The 17,378-nt window shown below is 66.9% G+C and overlaps 3 protein-coding genes across 3 annotated transcripts; all 3 read right to left on the bottom strand.

Annotated features, from left to right (window-relative positions):
* Window positions 1–1,667: 1,667 nt before the first annotated feature.
* Window positions 1,668–5,843, bottom strand: LOC114807602 (zinc finger protein with KRAB and SCAN domains 1-like). The gene is made up of 6 exons (XM_039910624.1): window positions 5,807–5,843; window positions 4,510–4,943; window positions 4,004–4,229; window positions 3,036–3,194; window positions 2,464–2,747; window positions 1,668–2,064 (listed from the first exon to the last, which is right to left on the bottom strand). The coding sequence occupies exons 2-6, from the start codon at window positions 4,906–4,908 to the stop codon at window positions 1,678–1,680; spliced, it is 1,455 nt and encodes a 484-aa protein (XP_039766558.1). The 5' UTR covers window positions 4,909–4,943; window positions 5,807–5,843; the 3' UTR covers window positions 1,668–1,677.
* A 1,114-nt stretch (window positions 5,844–6,957) lies between these two features.
* On the bottom strand, window positions 6,958–9,534 carry LOC114807578 (verprolin-like). Its single transcript, XM_029053718.2, has 2 exons — window positions 8,021–9,534; window positions 6,958–7,296 (listed from the first exon to the last, which is right to left on the bottom strand). Exons 1-2 carry the CDS (start codon window positions 8,989–8,991, stop codon window positions 7,293–7,295), a joined length of 975 nt encoding a protein of 324 aa, XP_028909551.1. The 5' UTR covers window positions 8,992–9,534; the 3' UTR covers window positions 6,958–7,292.
* Window positions 9,535–10,477: 943 nt separating this feature from the next.
* Window positions 10,478–11,951, bottom strand: LOC114807590 (zinc finger protein 496-like). Its single transcript, XM_039910631.1, has 3 exons — window positions 11,787–11,951; window positions 10,914–11,376; window positions 10,478–10,776 (listed from the first exon to the last, which is right to left on the bottom strand). The coding sequence occupies exons 2-3, from the start codon at window positions 11,346–11,348 to the stop codon at window positions 10,600–10,602; spliced, it is 612 nt and encodes a 203-aa protein (XP_039766565.1). The 5' UTR covers window positions 11,349–11,376; window positions 11,787–11,951; the 3' UTR covers window positions 10,478–10,599.
* Window positions 11,952–17,378: the final 5,427 nt, after the last annotated feature.

The raw sequence follows: 17,378 nt of genomic DNA, 5'->3' as shown, positions 1-17,378 counted from the left end.
TGAAGCGCGAGCCTCGAGCCGGGGAGGGACCGGGTCCGACCCCACCATCGGGCCTCGTCTCCGGCGCTCAGCGCGGGGCTCGGCCCCGAGCAGGCGCCTGAGGGTTCCCGCGACGGACGGGGTACCTCCGCCCGCCCAGAGAAGGGCGTGGAAGCCGCCCCCGGCGCCCCCCTCCCCCCGGGATCCGGAGCGGCGGGTCGGGTCCGGCCTCGGGGCCTGGATTCAAATCCCCCGCCCCCTCCCACAACCCTGTCCGTCGAGCTCCCGGCCGGGGCGAGCGGGGAGAACGCGTGGGAGGGAGACCCCGGCCCACCTCATCCGCCGGGCGGCGTGATGTTAAACGGCTAGAGCCCGGGTCCGATCCTGCCTCCGCCGCCCGTCCGCCGCGTGACCTCGGGCGGGTCACTTGGCCCCTCCGCGCCCTCGTCTGCACAATGAGGACCCAGCCCGCGAGCCCCACGGGGGACGACGGGCGGCGTCCGACCCCGTCTGCTCGTATCCGCCCCGGCGCTCGGTACGGTGCCCGGCGCCCAGACAGCACTTGGATACCGTCACCGTTTGAGCGCTCGGGACGGTGCCCCGCACGCCGTTAAGCGCTGCGGAAATACCTCCCGGAGAGACGCGGGGGACGGACGAGGGGCGGGACGCCGCCGAGGCGCCCGAGCGGAGCGAGCGACCCGGACGGCAGAGGGAATACCGCACGGCGGAACGTTTATTCCTTCTCCGCTCAGGGGAGGGAAGGTGGGGGAGACGGGACGCCCGCGGCACAGTCTGAGGCCCGGCAGGCAGGCAGGCAGGCAGGGAGGGAGGCTTTAGGTCCGTCAGCGAGTCCGGCACCCGAACGAGCAGGAGTCACGAGCCACGCCGGGCAGGCGCCGTGAGGGACGACGCCGGGCGGTGAGGAAGGACGGAGACGGAGTCAGCCGGGGAGGGGGGCGCCGCCCAAAAAAGCGCCGAGGACTGTCGGGGCGAGGCCGGTCTGGCCGGAGACGGGCGGCGCACGCCCCGTCGACCGCGGAGGGAGGGACGGGAGGCCGGCGGCAGTCTGCGGGCGGAGGAGAGGAGCCCGGCCTCGCCGCGCGGGTCGGAAGGGACCCGCCGCGGCCCGTCGTCCCCTTCTCGGAGGAGGCGGGCCCGGCCTGGCGGGCGGAGCCCGGGCCGGGGAGTGGGAAGGCGGCGGGTTCCGATCCCCGCTCGCTGCCGTCGGGAAGCCCCTTCGCTTCTCTAGGCCTCGGTCCCCTCGCCCGTCAGAGGGGGACGGGGACCCGGAGCCCCGGCCGGGAGCGGCCCCGTCCGCTCGTCTCCGCCCGGGCGCCCGGGACGGCGCCCGGCCCCGAGCGAGCGCTTCGGCGGACACCGGGATCATCAGGCGAGGTGACGAGGCGCGGGCGCGGAGCCGCGATCGGGACCCACGTCCTCCGACTGCCGAGCCGCCGGGCCGCGCCGTTCGGCCCGGAGCCAGGGCACGGCGGATAGCGGCGGCGTCCCGGGGATCCCCGTCCCCACCCGCCCTCCCTTCGGACCCGTCTCGGGGGGCCGCCGGGCAGGTCCCCGTCCCCGGACGGGGCGTCCTCCGCCCGGGGCCGCCCGGAGCGGCGGCTCGGACGACCCCGCCGGCGGCCCCCTCCTCCGCGGCCCCTCCCCGGGTCTCCGGGGGAGCTCCTCGGGCGGCGGGGCCTAGACGGGGGCGGCGGGCGCCGCGGCGGAGGGGGCCCCGGCGTGGACGCGCCGGTGGTTGGTGAGCGAGGAGCCGTGGCCGAAGGCCCGGCCGCAGTCGGGGCAGCGGAAGGAGGGCTCCCGGCCGTGGCCGCGCTGGTGCCGGGTGAAGTGGGAGCGCTGGCGGAAGCCCCGGCTGCACTGGGCGCAGCGGTAGGGCGCCTCGCGGGCGTGGGTGCGCCGGTGCTGGGTCAGGTGGGCGTTCTGGCTGTAGGCCTTGCCGCAGTCCGGGCAGCGGAAGGGCTTCTCGCCCGTGTGCATCTTGCGGTGCTGGGCGAGGTGGGCGCTCTGGCTGAAGGCCTTGCCGCAGTCGGCGCACTCGTAGGGCCGCTCCCGGGTGTGGACGCGCTGGTGCAGGATGAAGTTGGAGATGAGGACGAAGGCCTTGCCGCAGGGGCCGCAGCGGTACGGCTTCGCCCCGGGCGGGGTCGCCGGCGGCGGGGGCGGCGGCCCCGGGGCCGGGCCCCCGGGCCCCCCGCCCGCGGGGGCCGGCGGGGCCGGCAGGATCCTCCTGGGGGGCCGGGCCCGGGCGGGCCGCGGCCGGACGCTCTTCCGGGCCCCCCGCGGCCTCGGCCGGCCTGCCGGGGGAGGGAGGGGAGACGCGCGGGTCGGCGGGGGGGTCCGGTGCGTCGCGCCCGGCCGGGCGCCCGGCACGGTCCCCCGCACGCGCCCTGGGGTCCGGGTGCCGCCCCCGCCCCTCCCCCCGCCGCCGTGGGGGGTCCCCCGGCCCGGGTCCCCCCCGCTCACCCGGGCCGGGGTCTCCGGGGTCCGGTCCGCTCTCCGCCCGCCGCGGCCCCGCGGGCCCCGGCTCCGTCCACCGCTCCAGCCGGGAGATGGCCTCGGGCTTGGCCAGCGGGAACCCTGGAGGCGGGACGCCGTGGGGCGGCCGGGGATCCGTCCCGTCGTGACGACCAAGGTGACGACAGAGAATGACCACGGCGGCACCCGTTCGGTCCGCCCGCGACGGGGTCGGACGCGGGTCCCCGTGGGGGGGGGGGGGGCCGCCCGGCGCGCCGCGAGACGTCGTCCCCCTCCCCCCCCGCCGGCCCAAACGGCCGCCGGGCCCCCGCGTCTCGGAAACCCGCGCCGACGCCACCCATCGCGATGACGGTATTTATCGGGCGCTCGCTGGGACCGGCGCCGTGCCGATGACGACGGCGTCTCTTAAGCGCCCGCTACGTGCCCGGCGCCGGGGAAGAGCCGAGGTCGTCGGGCCGTCGCCCGAGGGCTTCGGCCCCGTTCGACGGAGGGGGGGAGGTCCGGAGACGTCCGTCCCCGCCGCCCCCCCGCCGCCCCCGCGCGCGCTCCCGGGCCCTCACCCAGCGCCGCCACGTTGCGGTAGTTGTCCAGCATGACGTCCCGGTAGAGCTCCCTCCGGGCCCGGTCGAGGAGGCCCCACTCCTCCCGGCTCAGCTCCACGGACACGTCCTCCAACGTCACCGGCCCGGCCGCGGCGGCGGGGAGCGGGGCCGGCGGGGCTGAAGGGAGGAGCGGCGCGATCAGCGGGCCCGGATCCGAGGGACGCCTCCCCCCCGGGGGCCTTCCCCGACCGCGGCCGGAGGAGGCCGCCTCCCGCCGCCCTTCCCGGACCCAAAGAGGGCGGCGAGCGGTCGTCGCCTCTCCCCGACGGTACTCGTTAGGCGCTCCCCGTCCGCCGGACTGAGCGCCGCCGGGGATGCGGGCTAGCCGGGCCGGACACGGTCCCCGCCCCGCCTGGGTCTCCGCGTCTCGAGCTCCCTTCCGCGGACGAGGCGACCGAGGCGCGGGGAGGTGTCGTCGAGGGCGTTTATTAGGCGCTCACTGTGTGCCGAGCACCGGTCTAAGCGCCGGGGGGGATACGGGGCCATCGGGTCGTCCCACGTGGGGCTTCCGGGCTTCATCCCCCTTCGACAGATGAGGGGGACCGAGGCCCAGACAAGTGAAGCGACCTGCCCCGCGTCGCCCGGCCGGCGGCCGGCGGAGCCGGGGGTCGGACCCGCCACCTCTGACTCCCCGGCCCGGCCTCTTTCCGCTGAGCCGCGGGCTCGACCGGGGTCGCGCGGCGGGCAGGAGGCGGAACCACGGGATCGGAACCCGGGTCCTTCCGCCTCCCGGGCTCCACCCACCGGGCCGCCCCGCTCCCCGCCCCGGGGCGTCCGCGGCGTGGCCCGGCGGACGTGGGAGTCCCCGGCCCCGGGTTCTCGTCCCGGCTCCCCGCCCCGTCTGCCGCGCGACCCCAACGGTCCTCCCCCAGGCGCTCGCTGCGCCGCCCCGCGCACGGTAAGCGCTCGCTAAATAGGCACCTCGCCTCTGGGGGCCGACCCCCTCGGCCCGCGCCCGCCGTGGCGCTCGGCACGCGGGCGGCGCGCGACGCGGACCGCGGCGGTTATTCCCGGGAGGGCGGTGAGGGCGGGTCCGGGCCCGCGGCGCTTCTCACCGGGGTTCCTCGGCGGGAGGGCGGCCGGCCGGCTGGTGGCCCCGGGCCCCGGCTCCTCCTCCGCGGCCGCTTCCCGTCCCCGCGTCCCGCCCGGGTCCTGCGGACGAAGCGCCTCGGGGTGAGGGGGCCGGGCGATGGGTTCCGATGCCGCCCCCCTCCCCTTGTCCGCCGCGTGACCTCGGGCGACTTGGTCGTCGTACCGATGCCGTTCCCGAGGGGCGAGGCGACTCGCCCGGGGTCCTCCCGGCTCCCGGGGCGGCGTCCCGACCGCCGGGCCGCACCGCCTCCCTTCCCCGTGGCTCCCGGCATTCCCGGGACGCCGCCTCGCCTCCCGGAAGGCTCCCCCCGGCCCCCGCGAGACGCGTCTCCCCGCTCACCCGCGGCCCCGGCCCGGCCATCTCCCGCTCCAGCTCCTCCACCATCTCCACGGCCTCGTCGCCGCTCCGGGGGCGCTGGATCCGCACCCAGGCCCCGGTGTCGGCGGGCAGGATGGCGAGGAACTGGTCCAGGACCAGGAGTTCGAGGATCTGCTCCTTGGTGCGCCGGTCGGGCCTCAGCCAGAGGCGGCACAGCTCCCGCAGGCGGCCCAGCGCCTGGCGGGGCCCCGACGCCTCCCGGTAGCGGAAGCGGCGGAAGCGGCGGCTCGGGGCGTCCGGGGCCGGGCGGGCGGCCTCCGGCGGGTCGGATTGCGGGTCCCGGGCCCGGTCCTCTTCCGCCTTCCCCGTCGGCGGCCCCTCGCGCCCCGGGGCGACTCCCTCCTGCGGGTCCGTGGCCATTTTCCGGGATCTGCCCCGCCGTCCCTCCGGAGCCGCTGGGGAGAGACGGGAAGCCGTCGGGGAGGAGGAAGGGGCCGGGTCCTCCGCCGCCCGCGTGCCGCGTCTCCCCGGCCGGGTCGCCTCGCGGACGAGCACCGGCCTGAGCGCCGGGGGAGATACAGCGTCATCGGGTCGTCCCAGGGTTAACCCCCGTTTGACAGATGAGGGAGCCGAGGCCCAGAGAAGCGACTCGCCTGCAGTCACACGGCTGACGGGCGGCGGGGTGGGAATTCGCACCCGTGACCCCGACCCCCAAGCCCGGGCTCTTTCCACCGAGCCGCGCCGCCCCTCTACTGGACTCTCCCCGGGGCCGGCACGGCAGAGCGCCCTCCGCTACTCCGCCGTGCCGATTAACCGGGCGCTGGGTGCGGGGCACTGTGCTAAGCGCCCGGGAGAGACCGTCTGGCCAGGCAGCAGCGGGGCTCAGGGGAGAGAGCCCGGGCTTGGGAGGCGGAGGTGACGGGTTCTGATCCCGGCCCCGCCCTGGCTCAGCTGTGCCACCCTGGGCCGGTCGCTTCGCTTCCCTGGGCCTCGGCTGCCTCCGCCGTCAAACGGGGGATGAAGACGACCGTCGGCCCTACGGGGTCCACCTGACCGCCCTGTAGTCTCTCCCCCGGCGCTTGGCACGTAGTCGGCGCTTAACGACTGCCGTAATTAACGGAGGGGGAGACGGACAAAAACCCGCAGAGAGGCGTCCACTGCGCCGCGTGTATCCTCCCCGGCGCCCAGCACACGGCAAGCGTGTGGGAAGCAGCTTGCGGCAAGTCCGAGGTCCTGGGTTCCAGTGCCGCCTCTGCCGCCGACCAGCTGTGCGACCCTGGGCCAGCGGCTTCACCTCTCTGGGCCTCAGTTCCCTCACCTGTCAAATGGGGATGAAGAGCGGGAGCCTCACGGGGGACAACCCGGTGACGCCGGATCTCCCCCGGCGCTCAGCACGGTGCTCGGCACAGAGGAAGCGCTGAACCAATACCGACACGATCATCGTTATTCTAATCCCGCCTCTGCCGCCGATCAGCCGTGCGACCCTGGGCCAGTCGCTTCACCTCTCTGGGCCTCAGTCCCCTCCCCTGTCAAATGGGGATGAAGACCGGGAGCCTCCCCTGGGGCAACCCGATGACCCCCGCATCTCCCCCGGCGCTCAACACGATTATTCTAATCCCGCCTCTGGTCAGCCGTGCGGCCCTCCACCTCTCTGGGCCTCAGTTCCCCCCTCTGTCAAATGGGGATGAAGAGCGGGAGCCTCACGGGGGACCACCCGATGAGCCCGCATCTTCTCCCCCCCCCCCCCCCCAGCGCGTCTATTCCTCGCGACCGTTTTGGTCCGTCCGTCTCCCCCGATTGAGACCGTGCGCCCGTCAAGGGGCAGGGCCCGCCTCGATCTGCCCATTCCAAGTGCTCAGTCCAGTGCTCCGCGCAGAGACCGGAGCGCCTACTCGGTGCCGGGCGCTTGGAATGGCCCGAACGGGCGGCAGATGGGACGGACCAGAACCGTGGCGGGAAACCAGAGTCGGGCCTCTCGGCCTGGGGGGGGGGGGGGGGGGGGCCCAGGTGGCGGGTTCGAATCCCGGCCCTTACCCGCCGCGGGCCCCGCGTCCCCGCTCCGCCAACAATGGCCGGAAGCGGCGCTCTCGCCCCGCCCCGGACCGCCCCCGGCCGCTCTAGGACGCCGGAAGTCCGCCCGCCCTCTCTATGCTCCCTCCCCGAGGCTCCCCACGGCGTCGTCATAACAATAACGTCGGTATCTGTTAAGCGCTTACTACGTGCCGAGCGCTGTTCTAAGCGCTGGGGGAGACCCGGGGGGAATCGGGTCGTCCCACGTGAGGCCCGCAGTTCATCCCCCTTTTCCAGATGAGGGAACTGAGGCACCGAGAAGTGAAGTGACCGGCCCAAAGTCCCACGGCTGACAAGTGACCGAGCCCGGATTCGAACCCATGACCTCGGACTCCAGAGCCCGGGCTCTTGCCACCGAGCCACGCTGCTCCGACAAGGGGCAGAGCTGGGATTCGAACTCATGAGCCCTGACTCCCAAGCCCGGGCTCTTGCCCCTGAGCCACGCCGACGGCATCTCCTAGGTGCTGAGCGCCCTCCTCCCCACCCTCGGCATCGCCATTCCTTCAACGGTATTCGTTGAGCGCTCACCATGCGCAGGGCACTGGACTAAGCGCTTGGCATGAACAAGTCGGCAACGGATAGCGACGGTCCCGGCCGTTGGACGGGCGCACGGTCTAACGATGGGGTTCTCGAAGCGCTCCCGATGTGCCCGGCGCTGTCATCTGCCACCTTTCCTCCCTCCCTTCCTCTTCCTCCTCCTTCCTAATAAACGTGGCGTTTCTCAGGGTGTTTCCTCATCTGTAACATAGAGATTAAAAGCGTACGAGCCCCACGTGGGACCACCTGATGACCCCGTCTCTCCCCCAGCGCTTAGAAACAGTGCTCGGCACCTAGTAAGCGCTTAACGAATACCGACCGACATGATTATTAAGCGCTTACTGTGTGCCGAGCACTTGTCCTGAGCGCTGCGTCTTCCTCCTCCTTCCTAATACTAGTGACCATCGTGGTACCTGTGAGGAGCTCGCTCTGTGCCGAGCGCTGTTCTAAAAGCCGCATCTCCCACCTCCTACTTTCCTCCCACTTCTCCTCCTCCCCCCTCCCTTCATCTTCCACCTTTCTCCCACTTTCCCCTCCTCCTTCTACCTTTCTCCCCTCCCTTCATAATAGTAATTATGGTATTTAAGTGCTTACTATGTGCCGAGCACTGTATCTTCCCTCCTTCCTCCCACTTTCTTCTCCTCCTCCCCTCTCTCCATCTTCCACCTCCTCTATTCTTCCTTTTTTCTTCTTCCTCCTCCTCCTGCCCTCTCTCCATCTTCCACCTCCTCCCTCCCGCTTCCTCCATTCTTCCTTTTTTCTTTTTTTCCTCCACCGCCCTCCCGCTTCTTCCACTCACCTTCCTCCTTCATCTTCCACCTCCTTCCTTCTCCCCTCATCTTAGCCCCCGTCTCCTCTTCCCCCACTCCCTTCTGGGTCGATTCGCTCCCTTTATCCACCCCTTCCTCAGCTCCGCATCACTCACGTCCATATCCACAAGTCATTTCTTTCTCTCGACGTGCGTCTCCCTCTCCGGACCGTAAACCCGCGGGCGGGAGACACCTCCCGACCGACCCCGTTGCGCTGGACTCTCCCGAGTGGTCCGTTGGGCGCCGGGCGTACGCTACGCGCTCGGAAGATACGATGGAGAGGTTTCGTGAGATAGGCGTGCCCGAGCGCCGCGGGTGGCGGGAACCGCACCGGTGCGGAGGTCGTTCTAGAAAGGCCGGAAGTGGTGCGGGGTGGGCCGGGGGGTCGAGGTGAAGAGCACGGTGGGCTTAGGTGGGAGGGGGCGAGCAAACCGAGCGCCCGAACCTGGTGGTAAAGAGACGCCGTTGGTCGCGGAGGGTCGGGGACCGTCGGCGGTTTTCGAGGAGCGGTGCGTCGCGGACGACCCGACGGTTTCTCGGAAAAAAACCACCCGGGCGGCTTTAAACCCGGCCCCTCTTCCTGCCTGCCGGGCGACCCGGGACGGATCGCTTCACTTCTCGGGGCCTCGTCCGTAAAATGGGGATTGGGAGCGTGAGCCCCGTGTGGGACGGGGGCTGCGTCCGACCCGATTGGCTTGGATCCTCCCCGCTGCTCAGACAAGGGCCGGATGCACGGCGAGCGCTCGATAAACACCCCGGGGAGCCAAAGCGAAAGACGGATGCCCCGAACACCGGTGGCTCGGGATCGCCACCGTGACGAGAAAGCGACGTCCCGGCTCCGCGAGGACCCCGGCGAGGCGTCAGCCCCGTGTGGGACACGGATTGGGTCCAACCTGTGTAATCTCGTACCGACCCCGGCGCCCGGAACAGCGCCTGGCCCGGAGCGGGCACTCGGCGACCACCTTTTCAAAAAGACAAAAAAAAAACACACACCGTAAAACAGAGTCCCTCTCCCCGACCGGCACCGGGGCCGGCCCGGGGTCTGGCGGCGGGCGGCCGCCGCCCGAAGGACGGTCCTTTCGTCCATCCGATGGGATTTACTGGGCGCCCGCCGCGCTCCGCGCCGGGGAGAGCGCGGTGTGACGACGAACACATACCCACAACGAGCTCACCGTCTACAGGAACCCCCAGGCGCTCGGGCGCGGACCCGGACCCGCAGACGCACGTGTCCGCGGGCCCGCCGCCCGACCGCTCCCCGTGGGCGGCGGTCCTCGGGCGTCGGCCGGGCCGGCCCCGGCGGCCTCCTCCTTCGGTGCTGGCTGAGGTGGGACGTCGGCCTGAAGGTCTTCCCGCAGACGGGGCAGCGGAACGGCTTCTCGCCGGTGATCGGCCAGGGTGGAGCTCCGGCCGAAGGCCCGGCCGCAGAGCGGGCACGGGTGGGGCTCCTCGCCCGTGTGGACCCGCCGGTGGCGGGCGGGGGCCGAGCGCCGGGGGAAGGCCTCGCCGCAGTCCTGGCAGCGGTAGGGCCTCTCGCCGGTGTGGGTCCGCCGGTGGTGGGTCGGGGCCGACTTCCGCGGGGAGGCCTCGCCGCAGTCCGGGCACGGGGAGGGCCGCTCGCCCGTGTGGACGCGCCGGTGGCGGAGGGGCGCGGAGCTCAGGGCGAGGGCCCTCCCGCAGTCGCCGCAGGGGTAAGGGCGCTCTTTGGCGGGGGGGTCCCCCGGACGCGCCCCCGGGCCCTTCCCCACCTTCCCCGGCCCCTCCGCCCGCCGGGCCCCGGGCGCGGGTCCCGGGTCGGGGCCCCGGGGGGCTCCGCTCTTCCTCCTTCCTCGGACGGCTCCGGTTTGGGGACGGGCCGCCCCCCGAAGAAGAAGGATCACAACGACGACGACGATAACGACCGGGGTTACCCGCGAGGCGCTCACCGTGTGCCGGGCCCCGTCCGCGTCCCGGCTGATCGGGCGGTCCGCGGTCCCCGTCCCCCGTGGGGCTCGCGCTCTCGATCCCCACGTTACCGAGGCCCGGAGAAGCGAAGCGACCTGCCAAAGGTCAGGCGGCGGACCGGGGGCGAGGCGGGGATTCGATCCCGCGACGTCCTGGCTCCGCCGGCCCGCGACGGAGCGGAAAACGGTCACCGTCGACCTGGTATCTACCCCGGCGCTCGGCTCACAGTAAGCGCTTAACGGATACCCTCGTCGTCACCATCCCCGGCTCCCTCCTAGACGCGGCCCGCCTGTCCCTCACCCGTCTTGCCGCGGGGCACGAGGCCCCGGGGACGCCCGCCCGGACCTGGGCACGACGGGCCGGCACGGGGACCTCCTGGGCTCGGCCGCTGCTCCGGGGGCCGCCGTCTCCTCCGCCAACGCTGCCGGGGCGGGCGTCCGAGTCACCACCTGCGGGGGGTCCGATGACGCCGGGCTCGAGCCGGGGGGCGGGGGGGAGGCGGCTACCCCCCCCCCCCACCCCGGAACCCCAGGGGCAGGAAGGGGGAAGAAGAACCGGCACCGGACCGAGGGCCGGGGGGCGGCCGGCCCGACGCCCCCCTCCATCCACGTCAACCTCCCCCACGCCCCTTCTCTTCCCGGGAACGCCCGATTCCGCCCCCGCCCCGCCGGGCCTGCGGATCTGGGTCCTAATCCCATCCCCACCGCTCCGTCTGCTGGGTGACCCGGGGCGGGTCACTTCACTTCCCCGGGCCTCAGCGACCTCGTCTGTGAAACGGAGGTTTAAGACGGGGAACCGGCCGTGGGACGGGGGCTGCGTCCGACCCGACGAGCTCGACTCCGCCCCGGCGCTCGGGACGGTGCCTCGCACGCAGTGGGCGCTTGACGAGCACCACGATCACTATCGCTATTCTGCGTCTCGGCGACCTCGTCTGAGAAACGGAGATCAAAGGCCGTGAGCCCCACGTGGGCCGGGGACCGTGTCCGACCCGATTTAGCTCGTATCCGGCACGTAGCGAGCGCTTACCAGATGTCAGAAAGGCTCAGAGAACCGAGTCCCCCCGCTCACCTGCGGCCCGGTCCCACCCGGCTCTGGGTGCGAGCCCTCCACCGGGGCCACGGCCTCCTCGCCGCTCTCGGGGCGCCGGAACCGCACCCGGGCCTGGATCTCCGCGGGCAGGATGGCGAGGAACCGGTCCAGGACCGAGGGTTGGAGGGTCTGCTGCGGGCGGCCCAGGGCCTCGCGGGGGCCCGACGCCTCCCGGAACCGGAACCGCCGGGCTCCCCGGCCGGGGACGCCGTTCCCCCGCGGGCCGAATCCTCCCCCGCGGTCCTCCTCTTCCTCCTCCGTCTTCACCGGCGGCGGCCTCTCTGACCCTTCGACGGACGGGCCCACGACCCGCGCCGACCCTCCGGCCGTCGGGCCTCCGCGGCGGGGGTGGGACACGGGAGAGGCTGGGCTCTCCGAGGAGACGGGCGGCCGTCGTCGCTCCGTCGTAGCCATTCACTCGGTCGTACGTACTGAGCGCCTACTGGATGCGGAGCACGACGCGACAATAAACGCACACGCTCCCTGCCCACGATGAGCTCACAGTCTACGTGTGTGGGGGGGGGGGCGGGGAGCCTGACAGTAATACAAATAAATGACAGACCTGTATATAAGCGGCGTGGGGCTGGGACGGGGGGAGAACTAAGGGGACGACGTAGAAGGGAGCGGGAGAAGAGGGGAAAGGGCGGCTTAGTCGGGGAAGGCTCCCCGGAGGAGGCGGGCCTGCAATAAGGGGGATTTGAGGAGGGAGTAATTGCGGCACGTGGGCGGCGAGACCGAGGCCCGGGGGGCTTTGGAGGGGCGCAGCGGGAGGGCTGGGCTGCAGTAGGAGCGGAGCCAGGTGAGGTAGGAGGGGGCAGAGGGAGCCGACCGCTTTATTTATGGAGCACCTACTGTGTGATGAGCGCTGCGCTGAGTCCCGGGGAGAGGACAGTGCAGGAATAACCGGCACGCTCCCTGCTCACGACGACTTTCGAGCCCAGCGGCAGTCTCCCAACCGCTCTCCCGTCTCCGGGTGGGACGGGGACCGTGTCCGACCCGCTTGGCTTCTCTCTGCCCCAGCGTCCGACACGTAGTAGGCGCTTAATAAGTGCCCTTTAAAAAAAAAAAAAAATGATAATCGGGTTGGACACAGTCCCCGCCCTGGGAGGCGGAAGGACGGGGGCTCTATTCATTCAGTACGTGCAGAGCACTGCGCTGAGCGCTCGGCATGGACAGTTGGAGTTCTAATCCCGGCTCTGCCACTTGTCTGCCGCGCCATCTCGGGCAGGTCGCTTCACTTCTCCGTGCCTCAGTTTCCTCATCCCTAAAAACGGGGATTAGAACCGGGATCCCCACGGGGGACAGGGACCGTGGCTAACCCAATTTGCTTGTGTCCAGCCCGGGGCCTAGTACAGTGCCTGGCGCAAAGTGGCGCGTAACAAGTACCGCGATCACTGTTGTTATCATGGGGCTCACAGTCTTAACCCCCATTGGACGGGGGAGGGAACCGAGGCCCAGATAAGTGCACATAAGAAGCGCTCAATAAATATCACTGCTTAACAAATATACATGCGCCTGGGAGTCACAAGGTCATGGATTCTAATCCCGGAGCCACCCCCGTGTGATGTGTGCCTTTGGGCAAGTCACTCACTTCTCTGTGCCTCAGTTACCTCGTCTGCAAAGCGGGGATTGAGCCTGTGACCCCGATGTGGGAAAGGGACTGTGTCCAACCCGATCCGCTTGTCTCCACCCCAGCGCCTAGTACAGTCCCTGGCACGTAGTAAGCGCTTAGCAAACACCATCATCACCATTATGATAACTACGGGGCTCATAGTCTTAATCCCCGTTTGGCAGATGAAGAAACTGAGGCACAGGGAAGTGCACGTAGGAAGCGCTCAGTAAATATCGTCGATTGATTAGCACAGTTATTATAAGCGATAAGCCCCATTTTGCCCAACCCGATTTGCTTGTCTCCACCCCAGCGCCTGGTACAGTCCCTGGCACGTAGGAAGCGCTTAGCAAATACCATCATTATTATTATGAGGGGCTCACAGTCTTACTCCCCGCTTGGCAGATGAAGAAACCGAGGCACGGGGAAGTGCCCGTAGGAAGCGCTCAATAAATATCGTCGACTGACTAGCACAATTATTATACGCGATAATCCCCATTTTGCCCAACCCGATTTGCTGGTCTCCACCCCAGCGCCTGGTACAGTCCCTGGCACGGAGTAAGCGCTTAGCAAATACCATCATTATTATTATGATCACTATGGGCTCACAGTCTTAAGGAACTGAGGCACAGAGAAGCGCACGAAGGAAGCGCTCGATAAATATCGTCGATTGATTGGCACCGTTATTATAAGCGATAATCCCCATTTTGCCCAACCCGATTTGCTGGTCTCCACCCCAGCGCCTAGTACAGTCCCTGGCACGTAGTAGGCGCTTAACCAGTACCATCATTATTATTATGATCACTGTGGGGCTCACAGTCTTAATCCCCATTTTGCAGATGAGCTAAGTGAGGCACAGAGAAGTGAGCGACTTGCCCAAAAGTCACACAAATCAACAAATAAATATCCCAATAACAATGGTACTTGTTACGCCCTTATTATGTGCCAAGCATTGTTCTAAGCGCTGGGGCAGATACAGGGTAAGCAGGTTATTGAACGAATTGAACGAAAGGTGGGACCCAATCCCTCTCATAGCGGGACATTTTCTAGACAACAGACAACAAAACAAGCGGTCGGGCATCAATACCGTCAAGATAAATAGAATTTTAGACATATAAAATAGTCATAATTTGGGTTTCCGTTAAGCGCTTACTAGGTGCCAAGCACCGCTCTAAGCGCTGGTTAGATATAAGGTAAACAGGTTGTCGCACAGGGGGCTCCCAGACTTCATCCCCATTTGCCAGATGAGGCAACTGAGGCCCGGAGGAGTGAAGGGACTCGTCCAAGGTCACGCAGCTGACAAGGGGCGGAGTCGGGATTAGAACACCCCAAGCGCTTAGTCCAGTGCTCTGCACACGGTAAGCGCTCAGTAAATGCTACTGAATGGCGAGAAGCAGCGTGGCTCGGTGGAAAGAGCCCGGGCTTGGGTGTCCGAGGTCATGGGTTCGAATCCCCCCTCTGCCCCTCTTCAGCTGTGGGACTGTGGGCGAGTCACTTCACTTCTCTGGGCCTCGGTGACCGCATCTGTAAAATGGGGACGAAGACTGTGAGCCTCACGTGGGACAGCCCGGTTCCCCTGTGTCTCCCCCAGCGCTTAGAACAGTGCTCGGCACAGAGTAAGCGCTTAATACCAACATTATTATTATTAGGCGTCAGAGGTCCTGGGTTCTAATCCCGCCTCATGTCAGCCGTGTGACCTCGGGTAGGTCCCTTCCCTTCTCTCTGCCTCCAAGGGGGATGAGGACGGCGAGCCCTAGGTGGGGGCGACCTGATTCATTCATTCCATAGTAATAATGATAATAATAATAATAATAATGTTGGTATTTGTTAAGCGCTTACTATGTGCCGAGCACTGTTCTAAGCGCTGGGGGAGACACAGGGGAAGCAGGTTGCCCCACGTGGGGCTCACAGTCTTAATAAGGATAATAATGTTGGTATTTGTTGAGCGCTTCCTATGTGCCCGAGCACCGTTCTAAGCGCTGGGGGAGACACGGGGGAATCGGCTGGTCCCACGTGGGGCTCCCAGGCTTCATCCCCATTTGACAGATGAGGTCACTGAGGCACCGAGAAGTTAAGTGACTTTGTTTATCGAGCACTTACTATGTGCAGATCACTGCACTAAGCGCTTGGAATGGACGTATCGGTAAGAGAGAGAGACGCTGGCTCTCCCCCAGCGCTCAGCACAGTGCTCGGCACGTAGTAAGCAGCGTGGCGCGGTGGAAAGAGGGGGCGGCCGAGGTCATGGGTTCGAATCCCGGCTCTGCCCCTTGTCAGCCGCGTGAGCGTGGGCCTCAGTGACCTCATCTGTCAAATGGGGACGACCCGATGAGCCCTGTCTCTGCCCCAGCGCTTAGAACAGGGCTCTGCCCAGAGGAAAGGCCTCAGAAACCCCAGCATCTGCTAGCATCAGAAGGCAGGAGGCCACGGGCGGCCATGGGCGGCCATGGGCGGCCTGGGCGGCCTGGGCCTCCCCCCTTCCCGTGATCCCCCGCGGCCGCCTGGTACCGGAGCCAAAGTCGAGGGCCGGGCGGGCCTGGCGCCGGCCGGAAGTGCGTCACCACCGCCCTCCAGGGGCCCCTCTAGGCCCCTCCGGAGGCCTCGCCGTCTCGGTGGTAGCCCGGCTCCTCCGGCGCCCCGCCCCCTCCCCGAGCAATCCACCCAGCGATTCGTTCATTCATTCGTTAGTATTTATTGAGCGCCTCCTTCTAAGCGCTTGGAGTGTACACACCGGCAACAGATAGAGACAGTCCCTGCCCACTGACGGGCTTCCAGTCTAATAATCAGAATAATGAGGTTGGTATTCGTTAAGCGCTTACTCTGTGCGGAGCACTGTTCTAAGCGCTGGGGAGATACAGGGTCATCGGGTGGTCCCACGGGAGGCTCACCGTTAATCCCCCTTTACTACAGATGAGCCCAGAGAAGTGAAGTGACTCGCCCCCAGTCACACAGCTGACAAGGGGCGGAGGGGGGATTCGAACCCACGACCTCTGCCGCCCAAGCCCGGGCTCTTTCCACCGTTCATTCGTTCAATAGTATTAACTGAGCGCTTACTATGTGCAGAGCACCTACAGGGTCATCAGGTGGTCCCCCATGAGGCTCACAGTCTTCATCCCCATTTGACAGATGAGGTCACTGAGGCCCAGAGAAGTCAAGTGACTCGCCCACAGTCACACAGCAGACGAGTGGCGGAGCCGGGATCCGAACCCATGACCTCTGACTCCCAAGCCCGGGCTCTTTCCACTGAGCCACGCTGCTTCTCTATTGAGCGCTTACTATGTGCAGAGCACTGGACTAAGCGCTTGGAGTGTATAAATCGGCAACAGATAGAGAAAGTCCCTGCCCATTGACCGTCTAATCGGGGGGCTTACAGTCTAATCGAATTGATTGAGCGCTTACAGGGTGAGAAGCACTGGACCAAGCGCTTGGAATGAACCTGGCGGGTACAGAGACCGTGCCTGCCCAGCAACGGGCTCACAGTCTAGAAGGGGGAGTCAAGCACCAATACCGTCAAAATTAATAATAATAATAATAATAATAATAATAATAATAATAATAATGTTGGGATTTGTTAAGCACGTACTATGTGCAGAGCCCTGTTCTAAGCGCTGGGGGAGACACAGGGTCATCAGGTTGTCCCCCGAGTGGCTCGAAGTCTTCAGTCACATAGCACGGATGAGGTCACTGAGGCCCAGAGAAGTGAAGTGACTCACGCAAGGACACGCAGCTGACAAGTGGCAGGGCCGGGATTAGAACCTGCGACCGCCGGCTCCCAAACCTGAGCTTTTCCCACTAAGCCACACTGCTTCTCCTAACAATAATAATGACGGTATAGTTAAGCGCATAGTATGTGCCGAGCACTGTTCTAAGCGCTGGGGTAGATACGAGGTAATCAGGGTGTCCCAGGTGGGGCTTACAGTCTTCACCCCCGTTTGACAGATGAGGGAACTGAGGCACAGAAAAGTGAAGCGACTTGCCCAAGGTCACACAGCAGACAAGAGGTGGAGCCGGGATTAGAACCCAAGTCCTCTGACTCCTAGGCTCGTGCTCTTTCCACTTGCTTCTCTTCACATTCATTCAATCGCTTTTATCAAGTGCTTATGGGCTGTAGAGCGCTGTACTAAGCGCTTGGGAGAGTATAATACAACGATAAACATTAACATTCCCTGCCCGCTTTGTTCAGCGCTTACTGTGTGCCAGGCACTGTACTGAGCAACGGGGTGGATACCGGCCAGCCAGGTTGGACACCGTCCCTGTCCCACATAGGGCTCATAGGTCTTATTCCCCATTTTACAGATGAGGTAACTGAGGCCCGGAGAAGTGAAGTGACTTGCCCAAGGCCACCCAGCGGACAAACGGCGGAGCCGGGATTGGAAACCATGACCTTCTGACTCTCGGGCCCGTGCTTTATCCACTGTGCCACACTGCTTCCCCCCTTTTCGCTCTCCCCTCCTCCCTCCTCCTTACATTAAGGATGGAATGATAAATTTCCTGGATTCTCATCCCACCAAGAAAGAAAATCCTGGATTCGCCCCTTCCTCTCTTCCGGGGGCGCGAGGCGGAAAACCCGATTTCCTTCCTCGTTCCCCAGCCTGTAGGCTGAACCCCGGCAGGACAAAGGGTTGGGTGGGCCGGAGGAAGGCCCAGAAAGCCGGGTCAGTTTCAACATGGCGGGGTTTGAGGGAGAGAAGATTGTGGCAGGGAACCTCTCGGCCAGGAACCTCTGTGCCCAACACTCGTGGGGTTCGGTGGCATCTTCTGGGGTCCCAAACTCCCCTGGAGTCCGCGGGCTTGTCAGACCCACCGGGGTGCGCGGAGGAGGGCGGGCTGGACACAGG

Source organism: Ornithorhynchus anatinus, chromosome X3 (assembly GCF_004115215.2).
Source record: "Ornithorhynchus anatinus isolate Pmale09 chromosome X3, mOrnAna1.pri.v4, whole genome shotgun sequence".
Lineage (NCBI taxonomy): Eukaryota > Metazoa > Chordata > Mammalia > Monotremata > Ornithorhynchidae > Ornithorhynchus > Ornithorhynchus anatinus.
This window is presented reverse-complemented; position numbering and strand designations above follow the sequence as displayed.

Coding starts and splice junctions, on each gene's coding strand:
- LOC114807602 (XM_039910624.1), bottom strand. CDS start 4,908: ATGGCCACGGACCCGCAGGAGGGAGTCGCCCCGGGGCGCGAGGGGCCG. Junction 3,195..4,003: donor GAGGGGGTCGGCCCCCAGAG/GCGAGGTGCCTA, acceptor TCCTCCCTTCAG/CCCCGCCGGCCCCGCTCCCC. Junction 2,065..2,463: donor CCCCGGAGACCCCGGCCCGG/GTGAGCGGGGGG, acceptor ATCCTGCACCAG/CGCGTCCACACCCGGGAGCG.
- LOC114807578 (XM_029053718.2), bottom strand. CDS start 8,991: ATGGACGAAAGGACCGTCCTTCGGGCGGCGGCCGCCCGCCGCCAGACC.
- LOC114807590 (XM_039910631.1), bottom strand. CDS start 11,348: ATGGCTACGACGGAGCGACGACGGCCGCCCGTCTCCTCGGAGAGCCCA. Junction 10,777..10,913: donor CGGGTGGGACCGGGCCGCAG/GTGAGCGGGGGG, acceptor TCCGTTTCTCAG/ACGAGGTCGCCGAGACGCAG.